This window comes from Aricia agestis, chromosome 6, assembly GCF_905147365.1.
Source record: "Aricia agestis chromosome 6, ilAriAges1.1, whole genome shotgun sequence".
NCBI lineage: Eukaryota > Metazoa > Arthropoda > Insecta > Lepidoptera > Lycaenidae > Aricia > Aricia agestis.
Window position 1 is genome coordinate 3,676,997 of NC_056411.1, and position 22,440 is coordinate 3,699,436.

The 22,440-nt window shown below is 37.3% G+C and overlaps 1 protein-coding gene across 2 annotated transcripts in view; it reads left to right on the forward strand.

Moving 5' to 3' along the window:
* LOC121728414 (multiple C2 and transmembrane domain-containing protein) overlaps positions 1-22,440 on the forward strand; it is a 127,921-nt gene that overhangs the window by 58,041 nt on the left and 47,440 nt on the right. Inside the window, exons 1-3 of one of the 2 annotated variants that reach the window (XM_042116596.1) lie at positions 15,470-15,644; positions 18,501-18,598; positions 22,032-22,143. In XM_042116596.1, the coding sequence (XP_041972530.1) occupies positions 15,527-15,644; positions 18,501-18,598; positions 22,032-22,143 (328 nt within the window). In that variant the 5' untranslated portion in view covers positions 15,470-15,526. Of the gene's footprint in view, positions 1-15,469; positions 15,645-18,500; positions 18,599-22,031; positions 22,144-22,440 lie in introns of those variants that run through there. The other variant, XM_042116595.1, reaches the window with a different exon arrangement.

The window sequence follows — 22,440 nt, forward strand, 5'->3', positions numbered from 1 at the left end:
ATATATATATATATATATATATATATATATATATATATATATATATATATATACAAGAATTGCTCGTTTAAAGATATAAGATAAGGAATAATTAATTTCCCAAAATGTCTCATACAGCTATCTGAAGAGACTATTTTTTGTTTATTGTCCTTAAGATAATGAAGACTAATATAGGACAACAAAGAACAGAAGTTCTTATTCTTAGTTATTTCAACACGAAAGCAATCCTAATAAAACAATGTAGAATGTCTTGGCCAAATAGCTCGGTGGCAAACAACAATATTAAAACTGTTTTTCCTACGTTTTCCTCTCGCAAACATTTTATTACGGACAGACGACGAAAATACGAATAATAATATTATTAGAATGCTGGGGTATTTACTTAGAATGTCGAAATTGTTTTTTGTATTCTTGTTTGACGAATTTTTACTTATACGAGGGTTCTTAGTCAAGTTTACCGAACTAGTTCCAACAGCAACATTAAAAAGCAACACTGATGTTAGAAATAAAAAAAAATAGAATTAGCCATAAAGTATGGGGTTTACCCGTTATGTGTTTGATTTCTAACTTCGAGCTGTTAAAAGTTGTCTAATGCAAGTTGTCTTAGTACTCAGTAGTTTTTCAGTTTCTGAGGAACGGGTTTGAGCCATTTTATGAATCGCAATTATTTTTCGAGCATTTAAACTATTCAGTTTTTGAGAAAAATTGATATATTTTTAAACGATCAAAATAAGAGCACAATATCTAACTATAGCCTCTTTTAATCATTCCTTATGAAAGCTAATTATATTTCCAACAATAAAAACCTAAAAATTCGCTTAACATAATATCTTAAGCGTTCAGGTGGGCGGACTGCAAAATCTGTGTGAATACTGAATACCGTGTATTGCGTTCCGTGGGCTTAAGCCCGGTTTCTGAATGGTCGGCCTTTGTACAGAGTTTTAATTTACCGTTGTACTATGCGAATAAAAATGTTCAAATGGGAACTGAAATATAATACGATTCCTACAGAATATTAATGTTAAGTTATAAAAATGATACGTGCGAAATTGTGGACCTATGTGTTGTCTCTTAACAATTTTTATTTTTTATGAAATTTTGGCTTAAAATGCTTTTAATCTTGAAACACAACGTTAGAATTAGAATTTTGATCGGTACCTCCCAACCTATTATACAAGCTACCGGCTTCACTCTGAAAAATAATTTCAGTCTGCCACTTACAGCTTGCCAAAAAGAGTATACGCCAAAAATAATTTGAGAATCACATAAAAAGTATTGAAAACATAAAAAAATATCAACTAAAATAAGTAAAATAATAGAATAGAAATCTGTCCGTGCTATCATCATCATAATATTAATACGCGAACGAAAAACTTTGTAACCCTTTTTACGAAAAATGGGGAAACGTAGGTGCATGAAATTTTGCACAGTTATAATTTATATGGTGAAGAAGTGCATCGAACTAATATTATTTTGAAATTATGCTTTTATCATAGGTACATTTTTTAAAGAAATAAAACATTACACACACTACAACACACACACATGATAAATGACAGATTTTTGAGTGACAAGCCTATACATACGAATTATACTCTTTTATTTATGGTTGCAGTCTGTTGACAACAAGGTGACAAATTGAAAATGGATTATAGTTTTTTTTATTGAATCTTAGATACTATTAGACAATGCTTACACGGCCAGTCTCAGATCAGTTGAGTCCCAGAGACAAGAGTTGAAAAAAATATATGATAAAGTCAATCTTTTTTTTACAAAATATAGACCTTAGTAGTCCTGATGTCGTTGATACTAAGGTCGAATTTCGACCATTGGGCGATCTCTAGTTTATTTTAAAGTGTAAAAACGTTGTCTGCAAAAATAACGACAAGGCCTTTGCATTTGTTTTGGGATGATTTATACAGTGTTTTCAGAGCGAAGTAACCACTCTTCAAATATTGTAGTGCCTGGGACAAGATTTAGAATGTCCGTATGCCGTATGGTTGCCCAATCACGTTCGTCATTCTCGAGGCATAGTCAGTGTAATGAAGAGGAATGAACAGGTCAATACGTCTGGGATCAACTAGGAGCGGGTTTCTCCGCGATGTTTCCGTATCGTCTGTATCAATTTGAGACCAGAAAATGTCTCATTGATACACGTCTCCAACCTGGATTGAACCTGCACCCTCTCGAGTGCGAACCTAAGGTCTACACTCTACAGAGTACAGTCTACACCGCTATGTCTTCTCACACCTGGCCCTAGGTGGTGGGCCTGGGTGGGGGAACATGCCCAGGGGCTAGCCCCTCTACATATGAAGTTCCATTAGAGACGCACCAGGTTACACCCTGGTGCGTGAAAGAGACTATTTTTGGGGATAAATCCCCGCGGTATCGCAGGGCTAACCCAGGGGCCTGAAAAACCAGGGGGGTACGACCTGAGGAGGTGTTGAAGGAGTTGCCTCTTCCCGTGGATCCCTCGGGCGTTCCAATGGACCACCCTTAATGTTGTGTTCGCGGGCTGGTCCATCGGGAAATCATTGTCGAGATGATGGCGGCTCCTGCAGGAAAGGTCTGCAGGAGAGTGGTGAAGGTGTCCTCCCCGGCTTGGATCCTAAAGAAGGCATCCATGGCCAGGGAGAGTAGCTGCTGAATGAGCTGGCAGGTAGTCATCTCATGATATTCGGCGCCCATCTGACTACGCCCCTGAGCGGGTGTATCGGCGCCGGGAGATCGAGTCGCAGGAACAGTATCGTCCCTGTCAGAGGTCCCTGCAGCACGCCCTCATGAGACCGGGCAGTGTGCAGGTGCGGTAGTGGCTGCCAAGGCTGGGGGGGCAGCGGGGGCTGCTGGGGCAGCGCCGCTGCCGGCCCTAGTTGTGGTGGTGTCCTCTTTGCGCGCCCGAGGGGCACAGGGGGCGCGGGGGCGCGCGGGGTGCGCGGAGTGCGCGGGGGGCGTTGCGGCCGTGGAGGGGCCGTGGCAATGTCTTCGCGGTCCGAAGCGGGGGGCGCCGACATCTCCAGCTCGGAGTCAGTCGGCGCGGCCGAAGAGGTGGTACGCCTCACCCTCCTCCTGATGCGCACTTCTTCGGCCGCTGCTCATAGGCCATCGAGGGGGTGCGGCGGGGGGTGGGGTCGTTGGCCTCCGCCATGAGTGAGGTGGCGGAAGGCGGGGGAGGAGGCATCTCCTGCTCCGGGACGGAAGGTGTCATGTCAGGGCGGCTAGGGCGGGTAGGGCCCTCGGCACCGGTTCGGGAAACCGTGCCAGCCTGCTTGTTTCGTGCCTCGGCAATGTATACCGGGCATTTTTTGCTATTGGCCGCGTGTTGCCCTCTGCAGTTGGCACACTGCGGCCTCTCGGTGCGGGGGACAGGGCAGTCGCGCGCGAGGTGCTCTCCGGCGCATCGCACGCAGGTCAATGGGCGGTGGCAGTTCTTGCTGGAGTGTCTGAACTGCTGACACCTATGGCATTGGGCAGGGCTGCCTCTACCCCGCCAGGCGGTAATCTTAATTCCCGGCATGTAGAGTAACTTAGTTACTTCATAGATGCCGAGAGTGAGGTGCGGAGTCTTGGTGATGAGGGCGAAGAAGATGCACCCTGGTCTGTCCGCCCTCGCGGACACATTGGTGACATGTTCCGCCGTGTATCTGAGCTCCGCTAGCCCGGCTGTCACGTCCTCCGGTGTTGTATTGGTGGGCAGGCCGGTGATGCCGACCTTTAGGGCTCTTTCCTCTGGGAGAGAGTACGAGAACCAGCTGATATTTTCCAGCTGGCTAAGGTAGCGCTGTACGGAGCGGTATTCTTCCTCGCTGCAGGGCGAAAAGCGGACACCTGCTCCGTACGGCTTGGCGTTGAGCACGTGCCCCAGGATGTCCTTAAGCTTTTTAAAATGCTACCCAGCCGTCAAGTTTCTCGACGACGAGTGGGGGGTAGCGGGGAGGCGGGGGCGGCGGCGGTTTCGCACGCGCTGGAGTACTGGGGTCGGTTTCCATCGGGGTGGTGGTGGTGGGGGGCAGCGGGTCTTGCAATCACCTCCGCGTACGACAATCGGTGCGTTTCGCGGGGGGAAAGACGCTCGATGCGGCCTCCGGGCGGGGCCTCTTAGCGGCGAGTACGGGGAAAGGGGGCGGGGGGGCATGTCCCCCGCCGGTGAGCTCATCGGGGTTGTGCCCTGCCGCATGTCTTGTCCCATACAGTCTACACACTAGGGCCGGTATAAATAGTCAGTACTTAAGATGCAACCCGGTCTCAAGACGCGGTTCGGCTCTGTGATTGGTCCAAATTTTGACAGCTAACCAATCACAGAACCTTAACTTGAGATCGAGATGCATCTTGAGTACTGACTATTTATACCGGCCTTAGCGACGGACGCTCAATTGCTCTGCGAAAATACGAGGCGAAAAATATCATTCGTTTTAGTGTACAATATAAACTATTGATGACACTAGTGGTTTGAGAAACAATTTGTAAGAGTGCTTTCGGAGTCTGGAAGTCAGAGATAGCGGTCGGCCGCATTCATTCAAGCTTCATTGTCCGTCCAACAATTTATGATTTAAATCTACCGGATTATAATAGGGTTTGAATTGAATTGAAAACAAGAATAATTCAGTAAAGGGGTTTTTAGGGTGTGCACTAAAAGTTTTTGATTTGTAGCACACTTACTTATATTTAGATACTTATATTAATATTATAGAATACTATAATAATACGCTGAAAATAGGCTATAACGCTTATAAAGAAAATCGTATTTGGTTTTTACAAAAATAATTTTAAAATCGATGAAATAAAAAAAAAGTACGGCCTTCCGAACTTGTGTCCTTGCATAGAATTATTTAAGTGTCCTTTCCTACTTCTCAAAGAACAACTTGACCAAACACCTTAATTGGTTCAGCAGTTAAATCATGTAGATTTTATACACGGACACATTGATATTTACATTAGTATCATAGTAAAATTTTACTATGTTAGTATGTATGAACAAGATCTCCTAAAAGTGTACTGCTCCCAGCGGCCGGCGCAACTGTGCCAGCGACGGATGCGGAATCGATATTCAACCTAAATCTGCCGCTAGCTCGTTATAGCACTCATATTATCGCGCCCTACTAATACAGCCTTAAATATAGTTATGTCATAATATTTATGTTTAACCCATCAATCCCCAACGCCTACGTAGTTTAGTGGTATAGAGCGCGGCTCTTGACTCGGAGGGCGTGGGTTTGATTCCCGCGTTGGAAACATGTTATATTTAAGTTTGGTTAGGACAATGCAGGCTGATCACCTGATTGTCTGACAAGTAAGACGATCCATGCGTCGGATGGGCATGTAAAAAGTCGGTCCTGCGCCTGATCTCTCACCGGTCGTGTCGGTCTTCCATCCCACTGGGTTATGAGAGTAAAGGAATAGAGAGTGCTCTTGTGTACTGCGCACACACTTGGGCACTATAAAATTACTCCTGCGTAGCTGGCCTGGTTTCAATCAAGTCACCGAAACCGGTGTGGAAGCTATTATTATTATTATCAATCTCAAGCGACAGCCGGCTGCCGCATAAGAATTGAAAATCTATTTTGTCTGCGATACCCATAATGGAGATGCTACTACTAATCAATAATTCTATAAAGCGCATATTTACTAGTGAAATGATGGTAACAAGAAAGAAAGGTCTTAACTATAATAGAATACAAACTTAAAAATAACATAACAATGAACTTACTAGAAGAAAATCTAAACGTTTTTACTTAAAAATACTGGAAAACAACGATGTTAAGATTTAAATACCGACTACATGTGACGTATTTATAAAAGAACATATTATATTAAACACCTCGCTGAGGCGGAATCGCATCTCAGTGTATAGCGTCGCGAGATTTCTGGGAACCGCATATTATTCCTGTTATATTATTAATTATTGTGATGACTTTCACTATATAATATATGAACTTTTTAGGTTCCATAGTATTCCCTTGATAGAACATCTTTATAAGTATCGTGCGACATTTTGCATATTTTCTCCGTCTCTCGTAGTCATGGTGTAATATTAAAGAGATATTAATTTTGAAACACTACCTTTTATAACGCGGCCTAGTTTAAGGCAATTTCAAGGCTTAGGTATCAGATGTACACAGGACTTTAGCAATATATTACCTGTGATTTACATGTCCTATAAAGTAGGATTTTATATTAAAGGTAGCATCTGTTTTTAAGACACTACCGTATATTATGATACCTAAGCTAGGATGAGTTCTGAAGGGACTTATCAAGGTTGTCTCTGTCAAATAATTTCATAAACGTTAACAAAGACAACAACATTATATTTATTTATTTGGTCTGCCAACAGGTCTACATCTTATAAAAACTTATTTCATTAATATTACAGCACAAAACTTATTAAGGCCCAGTAGTCTCTAAAATTAGCGGGTTGATGTCTGTCAGTACGAATATCGACGTAAAGGACATTAAAATAACATTCATATCAGCGCGCCTTGTACAGTGGCGGTTACGCGCTCGCCGCGTGCCTTGATAATAGGAAATAGGAGAAAAAACCTTTTGTTTTTAGTATTACACAAATCAAATATATCAAATCGTTTAGGTTAGGTTACGACAAATGTTATACATTTTTTGTTTTTTCTAGAAAGTGTGTAATTTAGCCATAAAATTATTTAATTATGAAAAACAGCGTTTTAACAGTCATCTTTGAGATTTTTTTCTATCGAGCAGAATTTATCAAATTGTGTACTGATGTGAATTTTCTCAATTTTAAAACGGTACTTTAAAGCGTGTATAATAGGAAATTCTCTCAACTTTAAAACGGTACTTTTTTATACTTAAATAATGACAATTCCTTTACAAAAAACATTATTTAAAAAACCCATTTTACGTAGTTGCGAAAACCAAAGCGTCTTAAGGTGCAGACCCAATTGCAGGCAGACTCAGCATGCAAGTCATATATTTATAGTGAAATTGTTTTTCTTAGGTCGATGATGACAATATCGCACATTACGTTGGGTAGGATAAGTTATCTGCTTCTTACTTTATTGGTAAAGGGGTCCACAATTTGTGACCAATTTTTGACCAAATATCAAAATAATTATCAACCAATCCAAAATAATATCGAGTGATATTACGTTGGATAATTTTCATACTCAAACGAGCAATACTATTTACATATTTTAACTAAAATACAGAGCAGAAAGCTATGCGAAACTAGCGCGCCTCGGCTATCATCATATCATCTGCATACATTTGCCAGATCAAAGGTTTGAAAGTAATTTCATTTAAGACAACGAAATTATAAGCTACGCTTTTCATAACTTCTTTGGAGAAAAAATATCTTACGGACGTAAGATAAAAGTAAACGGGTTAAGGATGTCTGTGACTTGGTTTTTTGCGAACTTATTAGAATTTGGGCGAAGCGAAGTGGTTTACTATTATTTTATTTTATCACTTATATTTCTCTCAACTTGTAAAACTTAATCTCGCCGGAACCGTACATTTTTGCGATAAAATAAGTGTTTTCCCTGTTAACTATATCTGCCTACAAAGTTGTCCCAGTAGTTTCAGAGCTTCGTGTATATATCGTGTACATAATATGTGTACATACAAACATTACCTCTATACAATTTTAGAAGTCTTGCGGTTCTCATCATGGCAATACCCAAAGAAAATTGCAGTTGAATATTTCAGAAGTTTCCTTTGGTTGTAAGTTGTGAAAGTCGCGGCGTGTTTGCGAGTGGTCACCGCTTTCAGAATGGTGGAGTCGAGCTAACTTATCTTATATCTTTAAACGAGCAATTCTTGTATTATATACAGTGTGTAACAAAAATAATACTTTACGGTGTGTACGTGTTCCTTGTAGAGAGTTCACTGTGAAAATAGCAGCTCTGAAAGACGAAATTTTTTTTTCATTTTTGTATGGGCAAGGGCCCGAGCGTCACGAGTTTCCCCATACAAAAGTGAAAAAAATTTTTGGTCTTTCAGCGATGCTACTATTATCACTTATTTTTGTTACACCCTGTGTATACAGGATGTAACAAAAATAAGTGATAATAATTTAGGGTGTGTACGTGTTCCTTGTAGAGAGTTCACTGTGAAAGTAGCAGCGCTGAAAGACCAAAAATTTTTTTCACTTTTGTATGGGGAAACTCGTGACGCTCGGGCCCTTACCCATATAAAAGTGTAAAAAAAATTCGTCTTTCAGAGCTGCTACTTACACACACTATCTACAAGGAACACGTACACACCCTAAAGTATTATCACTTATTTTTGTTACACACTGTATATAATTGAAATCTCGGAATCGGCTCCAACGATTTTCATGAAATTTAGTATATAGGCGGTTTCGGGGGCGATAAATCGATCTAGCTAGGAATCATTTTCAGAAAATGTTTTTTTATTCGTGTTTTATCGATAATCGATAAAATGAAAAATATGACTCTTCCTGACATCTATTGGCGAATAATAATACTATTTTGTGAGCAACTAATTGTTTTAACGACCAGCAGATGGCGTTATCAAGTAATACGAAGTCAATGAGTGTTTTTTTTGCCTCTGGATTCTGTGAAAATTTCAACTGCCTGCCTGTTTTTATTATTGATATCGGGCAAAAAAGGCCAAAAAAATCATGTTTATTGTATGGGAGCCCTCCTTAAATATTTATTTTATTTTGTTTTCAGTATTTGTTGTTATAGTGGCAACAGATATACATAATGTGTAAAAATTTCTGAACTCTAGCTATAAAGGTTCTTGAGATACAGCCTGGAGAAGACAGACGGACAGACAACGAAGTCTTAGTAATAGGGTCCCGTTTTTACCATTTGGGTACGGAACCCTAAAAACGGTGACTTGATAAGTAATGGAATTGAAGGAACTCCTCGAAATTTACAGCGACAACCAAAGTGATAACCAATTATAGCAAAGGTCGATCTTTAAATCTTTTCCTAATATTCGTAAACCCTGGATGGATATAATTAACCACTGTGTAATGTGTAGGTATGGTCTCAATTCATTACCGGCTATGGAAATTTTAAAGTCAAACTTTATGGATCTAAGTTGGTCGGTCATCGGTCGAGCACATAGGTATAAATGGTAGAATATGTACGACCGAAGGCTACCTGTGTTTGAATAAACCTCTCATCATGTTCTCTGGGAGAGTTTTTTCTGCCAAGACGAAAGAACTACAATGCTAGACAACCTACAGTGTAAATCTGATGTCGCATACTATGGTGATATCGTGGACAGCGCTATAGGACTTAATCCATGCCTTCAAGCGTTTTTGTCACAATCATTATTGGCAACCTTTGGCAACAGTCTAACACAACAAATTCCAATTTGTTTCCCTTCGAAGAAAGGATTTATCAAAACGATAAGTATCTGAGGTTCAAGTTTCCTGGGAATTTGAGGTAAATTAAAAATTTCGTGTGTAACATACATCCAAATGAAATAGTCGTAGATGGGTGTAAGGATTTTTCAAAACGATAAGTATATGAGGTTCAAGTGTCCCGGGAATTTGATGTAAATTAAAAATTTCGTGTGTAACATACATCCAAATGAAATAGTCGTAGATGGGTGTAAGGATTTTTCAAAACGATAAGTATATGAGGTTCAAGTGTCCCGGGAATTTGATGTAAATTAAAAATTTCGTGTGTAACAAACATCCAAATGAAATAGTCGTAGATGGGTGTAAGGATTTTTCAAAACGATAAGTATATGAGGTTCAAGTGTCCCGGGAATTTGATGTAAATTAAAAATTTCGTGTGTAACATACATCCAAATGAAATAGTCGTAGATGGGTGTAAGGATTTTTCAAAACGATAAGTATCTGAGGTTCAAGTGTCCCGGGAATTTGATGTAAATTAAAAATTTCGTGTGTAACAAACATCCAAATGAAATAGTCGTAGATGGGTGTAAGGATTTTTCAACACGATAAATATCTGAGGTTCAAGTGTCCCGGGAATTTGATGTAAATTAAAAATTTCGTGTGTAACAAACATCCAAATGAAATAGTCGTAGATGGGTGTTTATTTTTCTAAATCTCGATTTTAATAACATACACTCACGCGGACGAAGTTGCGGGCAACAGCTAGTAATTAATAATACAATTACAATATAATTAAAATTTAAGGAGGGCTCTCATACAAAAACACAACTTTTGACCTATTTTTTCTCTCTAACGGAACGAACCCTTCGTGCGCGAGTCCGACTCGCACTTGGCCAATTTTATTGTAAACATGGTATCAAATTTGGGCAATCTATACAACAAAAAAAGAATTTTGAAAATCTGACCACAAACAGCAAAGTAAACATTAACTCCTCCTTTTTTGAAAGTCGGTTAAAAAAGTATCTTAGATGTTGACCAGGGATATAAGGTATCATCATGCCAAATTTAATTGAAATCGGTCCAGTGGTTTCTGAGATTAGCCTGTACAAACAGACAAACAGACAAACAGACAAACAGACAGAGAAACAAAAATTTCAAAAACAGTTAAAATGTGTTCTACTACTCTTCTAACATGCCCCTGACTGGGTTTTTCAAGTTTATTTTCAATGTACAAAAATTTTACCTCTACGATTTTATTATATGTATAGATAGATGGCATGGGAACACTTCAGACGCCGCGCTGTCATGAGTGTAGAGCTACGAATAATAAAAACTAGTGTAGAGACTTTGTTCATGTCACGCTAACCCCAAAAAGGGCGCGATTGTGCGCTGTTTGTTTTGCTACGACGATATTTTGGGAATGAATAATAGATGGTTAGGCGATTATTATCAGAACAACAGGATAAGCTCAAAAAATTTCAACGTAATCAGCCCAGCCGTTTCGAAGGAGTTTAGCTACAAACAACGCGACACGTGAATTTCATTTTATTTATTAAAAATACTGTTAATGACATTGTAGTAGATTTAAAAGCATAAAAGCATGTCATGACTACAATAACATTTAAAATATAATTGAAGTATACAATGCATAGACTTATGCACCCGATAGTGACGTTGAACTGTTGAATCGACGGTCACAATATGCACTGAACATGCAACAACCACATTATGAACCACGCCCTGTTTAAAATATTAAAAACTCTACTGTATAATTATAAAACATTGTAGAGGTGCGTCCAGTACTTTGATAATACCATTTTAATGCAACAACAATGCCGCTTTTATCTATGTCTATTTAGGCAAAAGCAGTGACCGGCCTTAGTTGGTAGGCCTTTAGTTCGCACACTCTGGCACTACAGCATTTAAAGAGTCGTTACTTCGCTCAAAATACTGTATTATTTATTAAAATATAGTGTATAATCACACGACAATGCATGGAAAGGCTTTATTTTTAATGTTGTTCCAATCCTTGTTGGATGCAGTTTGGTTCCTAACCCACGATGCTAGTCATAAAACACAGTTTTTAACATTTTATAGGATGTTATATTTTCTTGCTCGTGGTTTGAAGTATTTTATTGTGAAACTAGCTGTTGCCTGCGACTTATTCCGCGTCAGCAAAATGTGATAACAAAGATAATTAAAAAAATCCCCTTTTTAAGGTTCCTTTATAAAAAAAGTAAAATATATCCTCCTCCTTTTCGGAAGTCGTTTAAAAAATAGCCTAAGTTATTCCTTACTACATCAGCTATGTGCCTAAAAAACTCCCGTCAAAATCGCTCCAGCCATTTCAAAGATTAGCCGGAACAAACAGACAAACAGACAGACATACAGACAAAAATTGTAAAAAATGTTGTTTTGGTGTCTGTACTCGTACCCTATAAACATTCATATACATTTAGTAAAAAACGGTTCTTTCAATATTACAAACACACACTCCAATTTTATTTATATGTATGTATGTATAGATGTACAAAAAAGTTTAGTAATAAACCAACAAGTAAATTGATACTTTACATTTGATATTAAAAAGCGATAAATAAGACAATATTTGTTCTACAAATACAAAGTAGATAATGAAGACTAATATAGACTACAAAATACGTGACAATATCAATTTTTCAAGACGGGTTTCGTGCCTCACGCATCATAATAGATTGGTATTAATAATACTATTTATAAATTCATATTTATAGCTTCTTGAAAATCTAAAATTGCGTCTATAAAAAATTATCGGAGTAATACACAGTAAAAGGCATAGTACAGAAGCAGAATGCATTTTTATAAGTAAACTTATGTTGACCCTTCGAAAGAAAAACTTAGAGCTTATAAATTAATAGTAATATTATAATTGCGAGTGTGTGATTGTCTGTCTGTTTGTCTATTACCTCTGCGCGCTTAAATTTTTGACTTGATTTTAAACGGGCGGGCAACACCTAATAAAATATACCAAAATTTACTTAATATTATATTTTATTATATATTTAGCACGATCATAAGGCATATTTTTTTTATAATGATACATTATGGCCCAAGAGCCAACAACAGCCAGACCTTCATCATTTTATAAAAGCTGGAAGTTTACCTGTTTATGACCCCGATAGAGGTAAAAAAGGTAACCGCGCGAACCATAGTTGCTGGTCGTACTTACCTCTATAGAAAGTCATAAACAGGTAAACTCTCAGTTTACCTGTTTATGACTGTGGCTCTAACTATATTAATCAAAGTCAACATTCCTAAACCAGTATGTAGAAAATAGATTTAATTCTAGACATTTCTCGATTCCGTGTAGAACTGGAATGCGTAATTCCAGATCTATTTCCCGTCTAGTTCCTGGAAACATTCCAGATGAGTCAAGGTCGTCCTTTTAATTCACTGCCTCAACGAGATGCGTTTATAGGTAATTTTGTGATAAGTAGGAAAAGAGCCTTATAATTTTATATGAAACATTTCAAATGTTTTTTACGGTTTCCAAAGTTTTTTACGGAAGCTCACGTGTAGATTTTTTTACAAAAATCACTGTTGAATACATAATCTTCGTCAGACCTTATAAATGCAGTAGTTTTTTTTTAAATAAGGATTACTGACATTAATAATTGTTGTTATGAAGAAATCAATGACAGGATTTATTAACTTGCTTATCGTAAGCTAAAAACCAATCTAAAATCACCTAAAATTATGTCCAAAATGCCTACTACGATCGCTACGCTGCTCCGTACAGCGTAGAGGCTCGGCGTAGCACTCTACGATTTGCCGACTTTTATCTTTTAGAGCCCCCGCAGACGGCAGACTTTCTATTGGCCGATAGTTTGGTCGGGTTGGGCTGTTAGCGCGCACACTACGCTAACTAAACAGTTGGATTATTGTTGAGTGCACTATATATTATATCATACTAGACAACAGTCGGCCGACTGTTCTCGCACGATTCCATTCACAGCGATAGATTTTGGAATGATAGATTTCACACGATTCGAATTTCTGCCGAGTCGGCCGACCAAACAATCGGCGCGCGTGGAAGAACGTCGTACTGATTTAGCATCGGCCGACAGTTTGCCGATGGTTACGTTTGAAGGCAATCGTATAGCCCATTAAACTTAATGGGCTTTGTCCAAAAAAATCACACGTACTTTTTATTATTTTTTTTGTTAAAATAGGGTATTTTAAGAATATAAATTAAATAATTTTGAAATTCATTGGCTAGTTTTTTCTCAATAAATTTTTAAAGTTTCGCTCTGACGTCATCATCGGCGGCCAATTGACCTCTGCAGTATGTTTTCCTTTCAATCTTATTTATGATGGCTGGTTCGTCAAATGCAAGTTCTCATTATGTGAAAGCTGATACGAGAAGCTTACCAAAAGTTCGAAATGTAATGTTGGTCGAATTTATTGCTAATTTAACGCCATTGAAGGTCAAACTAAGGTTAAACATATTTTTTCAAAAATATAAGTAACTAATGGGTATTTTATTCGTTTATATACAGAAAAACGATCACTGACCTTATTCCTCGAAATGTTTTTGTAATAAGCAAAGCAAAATTTAAAAAAAAATAATTTTTTTTTAATTATCGGCCGACTCGGTATCGTTGTAATATGCGCACTTCCATACAGTTTTAAATACTGATGCCAAACTATGTTCTATCGGTGGGGATTTTTCATAATATTAAAAATACCGTTTTTGTTTGTTTGAAATCCGAAATTAATATAGATCGACGTGACATACGGAAGACTGAATAAAGTGCACTAGGTTATGTTGCGTAAAATAATAAAATTATTACGATCCCAACTCCCATCCATACAAAAAGGTTAATATTTTTTATGGAGTAGGGATAATAACAACGTATTATTATTACTAGCTGTTTGACCGAGCTTTGCTCGGTATTCAATAAATCACGAATAAAATGACATTTTCTAAAAATGATTCCTAGCTAAATCGATTTATCGCCCCCGAAACCCCCTGTATACTAAATTTCATGAAAATCGTTGGAGCCGATTCCGAGATTCCAATTATATATATAATATATATATATATATATATATATATATATATATATATATATATATATATATATATATATATATATATATATATATATATATATATATATATATATATATATATATATAATATATATATATATATATATATATATATATATATATTCATGGTAATTTTTGGATAATTCTGACGCGACAGAACGGAACGTGACTGATAAACCACCGCAGTTATGGTGTTTTTAAGAATTGCTCGTTTAAAGATATAACATTTTCATAACTCACCATAACTGCGGTGGTTTATCAGTCACGTTCCGTTCTGTCGCGTCAGAATTATCCAAAAATTACCATGAATTAGTTTATCTTCAGCTTTTTGCCGAACGCTGACAACATCGATTTAGTTTCAATAGTTCCTATTGAATAGTTCGTATACCTATTATCACTTCTTTTTCAACGTAGTTCCATCTGAATGAGGTTGTAAGGACATCTTTTGAGCTCTAGGCCTCTTGAGTTACTTTAATTTGCCGCTAAAGTATGTTTTCTCAGTATATTTAACCGGGACACATGTATATTTACCAGTACTACTAGCAGATACTGCTAATTTGATCCCATACAAATTATAGTTAAACTTCTCACGTTGAGAACTGACAAATACATACAGCACACAAACCACCGAATGCGTTTCCACACGAACACAACCGCAAGGACAATGTAGATACAAAATATCGTGTGGAAGTGGTGTGATAAGGACATGATATAGCTCACTACACTTTTAATAATATAGTAATTAGGGATTTGGACAGAGTACGCGCTGTATGCTGTCAGTTTGTTGCGTAGTTATGTGATTGGTTGTTCGGTGTATAAAATAATAAAATAACAAAGGTAACTCGATATAGAATTTTACTAAAGTAGACTAGTCATTATAGTTTTCAATCATAAATATAAATAATACATTTAGGCTTAAATTAAGCTAAGTTATTGCGAGTTAAACTTAAAATCAGTAGACTTACATGTGATACGTTTCCATTATAACAAACAAAATGTAATGCCTCTTAAATAAGTGTAACTACTTAACTTACAACATATCCTAGTGAAGTATTAAAGAGTAGATGAGGACTACCTACTAAACCTACTAACAATCTAGTGAGGTGTTAGGTGGTGTAGATGTAGATGTGTATACTATGGCGGTACAGGCTGCTCCGCGTGATTCTCGACTGCCCGCCGATGAAGAAACTTAAGGTGGCTGTGAGGAAGTGGCGGAGAATGCGCCTGTTTCGGAAGCGAGACGGTAAGTTCTGGATAGTTCTAGAAATCTATACTTATATATTAATAATATAAATGCGAAAGTGTGTTTGCCTGTTACCTCTCCACCCCTAACCGCTGAACCGATTTTGCTGGGTAAGAAGATACTTTGAGCCCAGGAAAGGGCATAGGATAGTATTTATCCCTAAATGTACGGTTCCCCTTCGATACATAAATTTTGGCGCAACGGAGTTGTGGGCGTCATCTAGTCTTGTATATAATTAAGATATTAGACAATATAAGATAGTAAGTAGGCAGTAAATATTCGAATATTATGGAAGAAAAAGTTTGCGGAAACGAGACGGTGAGGTCTAGAAAGTTCTTAAAATAGTTTTAGCTCTAGATATTACTAATATTAGAGCGAGATTCGAATGTGGAAGCAAATTTTGTTGGAAACGAAATGGTGATTGTTCTGGGAAGTTTTAGAAATATTGTAAGTCCTATCCTATTGCTAGTAGGTGGTAGGGCTAAATTCGTAGAAGCGTAAGTTGGCTGGAAGCGAGATAGTGAGTATTCTAGGAAGTTCTAGAATCAGTTAAGATATATCTAGCAACAGACTAAGGTCGGATGTGGAAGCGAAAGTTTGCTGAAAGCCAGCCGGCAAGTCCAAGTTAAGAATTATTTCAGATTCTCGCAGTCTGCTACTAAATTTCAGAACATATTAAGGAAGTTTTGTAATAAAGGCTTTAAAGTAGAATATGTATATTAAATAAGGAATATATGTATATATGTATATGCATACTTACCTAGAAATTTTCTAGGAAAATAAAGTGAAGACAAGTTCTAGTTATTAGTTATTTCTTGCTCTTCGAAAATTAAAAAAAATGAAATAACTTCGAAATCCTAAAATAATACTCGAAGCCTACTTATATACAACAGAAATAATGTTTTGATTTTGTTTTGCTCGAATTGTATTTGCATTCGCCATTTTGGCGCCCGTTGTTATTTGGCGTCTACGAAACTGATACTTGAAATCGGCCTCCCCCAGTAATAAAAGTTCTTGAAATATTAATAAAACAGGCATACTTGTAAGTTGTAATAGCTCACTGAAATACTTTTCAATGTAACCTTAGATATTTGAAAACAATTACGGATCTAAAATTCAAGGCTGTGCTATTTTGAGGCTTTGATTTAATAAAAAAAATACCTATTTTTAGTTTATATAATATAGCAAAAAGGTTAAGCCAGGGATTGCAATTATCTTTTTGGGGGTAACGTAGGCTTTGGGATGAAAAATTAGGGTTAAAACCGTAATTTAAAAGCCTAACAAGACCCTGCTCTTTTACCGAATCTGTTCTAGGAATTCCACTTTATATAAAATCGGAAGATCTGATTAATTTTAACAAATTTTGTTAGTAATATTGAACTGAAAGCTAAACCTTCCTAATAGAATGATATTTCAGTTATATAATATTTTTTAATTGAAAAGATCCTAAGACTGAAAAAATAAGGCAAGGCAAAAAAATATTATTATTTGTATTCAAATTTTTAAATGAATTACTCATTACATTTCGAGACTATCGAATGAATATTTAATACAAGAACTAAGCTTTCTGTGACTATTACCTTTGTTCACAGTACAGATATTTTTTTCATTCTATCTGAATATTATTTCCAACAAAAGTAGACACATTGAATTTTTTAAATTACACGTAGCATATTATGTAAACTGGTATTTTATGCGGAGCTTGTAATACGCAATTTCATACAAGGCAAAAAAGGGTGCAGGGAAGAGTAGACTGGAGGTAGTAGGTTCGCGACATTTATTCTTAGATCTCTATTCATAGCAATTCTAAAATCAACTATTGCTGTATGTTGATGCCTCCATGGTGTTGTGTAGTGGTTTAGAGCATGGCTCTTGACTCGGAGGTTATGGGTCCGATTCCCGAGTTGAAAACGCGTTATTTCCAAGTTTAGTTAGGAAAATGAAGATCACCTGATTGTCTGTTATGAAAGATGCGTCGGTCCTGCACCTGATCTCTCGCCGTGTCTGTCATCCGTCCCACTGGGTTATGAGAGTAATGGTATAGAGAGTGCTCTTGTGTACTTATCACACACTTGGGCACTATAAAATTACTGCTGAGTAAGTGTTTTTTTAATGAAACCTTTTTTAATGTAAATTATGAAATAAAAATAAGTTGCATTTTGACCCTTTAAAAAGTAAAAACCGTATACGGTCATTCTAAAAACTCGGAATCGCATACACCTACACCGAAACCGGTGTATTATTTTTTTATGTTTGATATTATCTTATCTTATCGTATATTTCTAAACGAGCTTATAAAAATATCTTAAACGAGCAATTCTTGTATATATATATATATATATATATATATATATATATATATATATATATATATATATATATGTATATATATATATATATATATATATATATATATATATATATATATATATATATATATATATATATATATATATATATATATATATATATATATATATATATATATAAATATATATATATAATTGGAATCTCGGAATCGGCTCCAACGATTTTCATGAAATTTAGTATATAGGGGGTTTCGGGGGCGATAGATCGATCTAGCTAGGAATCATTTTCAGAAAATGTCTTTTTATTCGTGTTTTATCGATAATCGATAAACTGAAAAATATGACTCTTCCTGACATCTATTGGCGAATAATAATACTATTTTGCGAGCAACTTATTGTTTTAACGACCAGCAGATGGCATTATTAAGTAACACGAAGTCAATCATGAGTGTTTGCTATACCGAGCAAAGCTCGGTCATCCAGGTACTAATAATTGATACACACAAATATATTTACATTATGATCATAATATTATGTTTGTCTGTAGATGTGTCGGTGGTCCGTCAGCCGTCGTTGGATCCGGCGCCGTCGACGTCCGGGACGCCGGCGCACGGGCGCGGCGTGCCACCAGAGCTGCTGCAACTGGTAAATATTATGCCTTGTAACTAGGAAAGAAGGATAATATACATAGAAGCAACAAAAAGAGGTACCCCTTTTACAAAAAAAGGGGCAGGCACTCATACAAGTGATCGAGAAAAATTAATATCCCTTTGAATAGTATGCGAAACTGCAAAAGCAATAGTTACAAACTTAGTAGCAAATAATAATAGCCCATTAAAATAGCAATATTTGTACAGTGAATAACTTTAAAGGTCTGCTTCCCTTAAAAACGCAGCGTTAATATGTAGGCATTTATTACTCAGTGGTATAAAGCACCAAACATATCTACTCAAATACTTTCTGTTTCGAACGAACCACAGGATACTCCTGGCCATTTAGCCGAAATTTTTTCGTTATCGCTTCGTTATAGAATCGCCAATCAAAATGTATGGAATTACATAAGTGTTCGTTAATATGACGTTGACGTTCGACTCGTCTTATGTCAATTCCATTCATTTTGATCGGCGATTCTATAAAGAAGCGACAAAGAAAAGATCTTAGCTCACCCCCCTGCTCATAAATAAGCTGTCACCATAAGTTTATGGCTGTCACGCTCACCGAATAAAAAAAAAGAAAGTTCGTATTTCAAAAACAATTTCAGCCATTCCTTGGACCGTTGCTAATTTCTTTACGGGTATTGGTTATTCCCACATAAGGTTATTCCCATGGGTCTGTAGTCTGTACAGATTAATGTGCGTACAGTGTAATGAAACAAAGAGATTAGATAAATTGTGATATCGTCGAGGGATGAGGAAAATAAACGGCCTGGGCTAATTATTAATGCCCGGGTGATACATAGTAGGCCTTGGTTTAGGGCTGACAATTTTAGAATGTGTAAATGTTATCAGATTTTTTTAATATTTTAATAATTATAGTGTTTTTAGATTATTTAGGTTTATCAAAATGCTATATTTTTTCGGGTACTATCGATCCCAAATAAATCACATTTTTTTTTTTATGAAATAAGGGGGCAAACGAGCAAACGGGTCACCTGATGGAAAGCAACTTCCGTCGCCCATGGACACTCGCAGCATCAGAAGAGCTGCAAGTGCGTTGCCGGCCTTTTAAGAGGGAATAGGGTAATAGGGGAGGGTAGGGAAGGTAAGGGAAGGGAATAGTTGAGGGTAGGGAAGGGAATAGGGTAGGGGTTAGGGGATTGGGCCTCCGGTAAACTCACTCACTCGGCGAAACACAGCGCAAGCGCTGTTTCACGCCGGTTTTCTGTGAGAACGTGGTATTTATCCGGTCGAGCCGGCCCATTCGTGCCGAAACATGGCTCTCCCACATATTTTGTGTTGAAAAATAGTTACGTCCATAAAGAGTTTTTAAACAGTAGTTTTGGATATCGGCGTAACTGAATGATAGACCTAGTTTCTGAGGCTGAAACTCGAGTCAAAAAGCTCAGAATCCATGTCTACTATTGTGACATACAACAAACACTAACCCCCTTAAGCAGCCTCCACACGTTGGCCGTGTTTGCCGAACAGAAGGGGACGGCGCTATACCAGAAAGAAAGACGCAAATAATTCAATCTCTTTCTTTAGTATAGCCCCGCCTCTTCTGTTCGGCAAACACGGCCAACGTATGGAGGCTGCTTTACTAATAAACGCTGTATAAGCTTTGAATAGTTATACAGTGTTTTGTCTTCTTCAATCCAATTAAAAATGTCACTTGTGTGACAAGAACTAAACACTGTATAACTATTAAAAGCTTATACAACGTTTATTAGTAAGGGGGTATAAGTGTAGCCTCCACACCTCTACTTACTACTACCCTTACTAATAAACGCTGTATAAGCTTTGAATAGTTATACAGTGTTTTGTCTTCTTCAATCCAATTAAAAATGTCACTTGTGTGACAGGAACAAAACACTGTATAACTATATTTGACCGTGTTAGGTCAATACTTACCTGTTATTACAATCCATAGTAATAAATAATTTATGACAGTCACAAATTCCTGCAAAACTCTTAACTGAGTAGCAGATAACGAGTGCTTTATAGTTCCGCTAAAAAGTTCATAATAGGTTTGTCAATAAAGACGCTGCGGCCATTTTGAAAGGTCGCTGGGGAAATGAATAAACCAGCGCCGCTGGCCGGCCGTCGGTGTACCTTGCAGGACGTAGATACATTTTTAATGGACAAACAAACAGACCGACCTACGACCTTTGTTATAGTACGGATTGTCCTCTGTCACATGTTGCTTCCAAATTTCACCTTGGAGTGGACTATTTATAGAAAAATAAAATAAAATCAAAGAACGAACCACCAAATTGAATTGCTATACATATATGTATTATGTGCATAGAACTATATTTAAATACGTTTTTTATCCAAATGACCGAATTACATATTCTAGCCAGGCCTGTATATATATTGTACAGGCCAGAGACGATGAATCTAATCTTTTAGCCAGCTTGACATGGTTAAAATTAAGGTGTGCATGAGATGGTTTATAAGTCCATGCAATCAAATAGGCGGTTGACACTCTAAATACGTAGGTACGATAAAAGCTAAGAAAAATTTATTTATATATATATATTAACACGAAGTTGGATGACACTCATTGTTGAAAACAAAAATAATTGTTCTAAAATCTAAAGGCTAACTACTACCCTAAATGACCAAATGTATTTCTGACTAGCTGTTGCCCGCGACTTCGTCCGCGTCAACATAATATAACAAAGATGGATAGTCCGCTAACAAAAATGAAAAAGTAAAATATAACCTTTTTGGAAGTCGGTTAAAAAGTAGCCTAAGTTATATCTTACTACATCAGCTATCTACCAAAAAAAGTCACGGCAAAATAGCTCCAGCCGTTTCAGAGATTAGCCGGAACAAACAGACAGACAGACATACAGACAAAAATTGTAAAAAATATTGTTTTGGTGTACGTGGCGTATATAGATTCATGTGCATGTAGTAAAAAAACGGTTCTTTCAATATTACAAACAGACACTCTATTTATATGTATAGAAGATGTATAGATGTATAGATGTATAGATGTTGCGAGTGTCCATGGGCGACGGTAGTTGCTTTCCATCAGTAGCTCTACCATGAGTTTGAAGCTATAGTTTTTATCGATACTCGATACCGACTACGTAAAAATTTAGTAAGTATGGCAAATTTTACAGCGCCTCTAACGGTCACTTGCGGACTTAAAATGGGCATGCTTAATAATATTTACGTAGTCGGTATTGAGTATCGATAAATACTATAGCTTTAAACTCATGGTAGAGCGGTGACCCGTTTGCTCGTTTGCCCCTTATTTTATCTTTTCTTATGTTTTCACTTTTCGTCTTTGTAATAGGAATCAGTGACGACAAATTAGCTATATTATAATATTATGTGCTCGTTAAGTAATTTAAGGCCTAGCACAAACTAGTCCAAGTCAGTTGCTAAAATAAAATATTTTCCAGGAGCCAGACGAAGGCCAGAAGTTACGAGAGCAGCAGCTCCGACAGCACGCGTTCTTCCAGCTGCGGATACACCTCAAACGAGGCCAGAACCTCCTGGCCATGGACAAGAATGGTCAGTATCGTGCCACGCACCAACACGCCACCATGCACTACACTCGGAGTTTACACCGTACACCAAGGTGTGCGCACCATAAAGGAATTTGACACTATAGTTTAATATTGTGCCGTTTTTATACTGTACCCCAATTATCTTATTTTGATGCAGCTTTGTTCATTGTTTGATCTAGTGTCTCAGCTCCTGTCAAATAACAAAATGGTATTCTCATCAAATGTTAAACCAACGTGAAACGCATTCCGATTGATCAAATCTCCAAAAGCCGTTTGACGTTTAAGTGAATACGAGTACGTT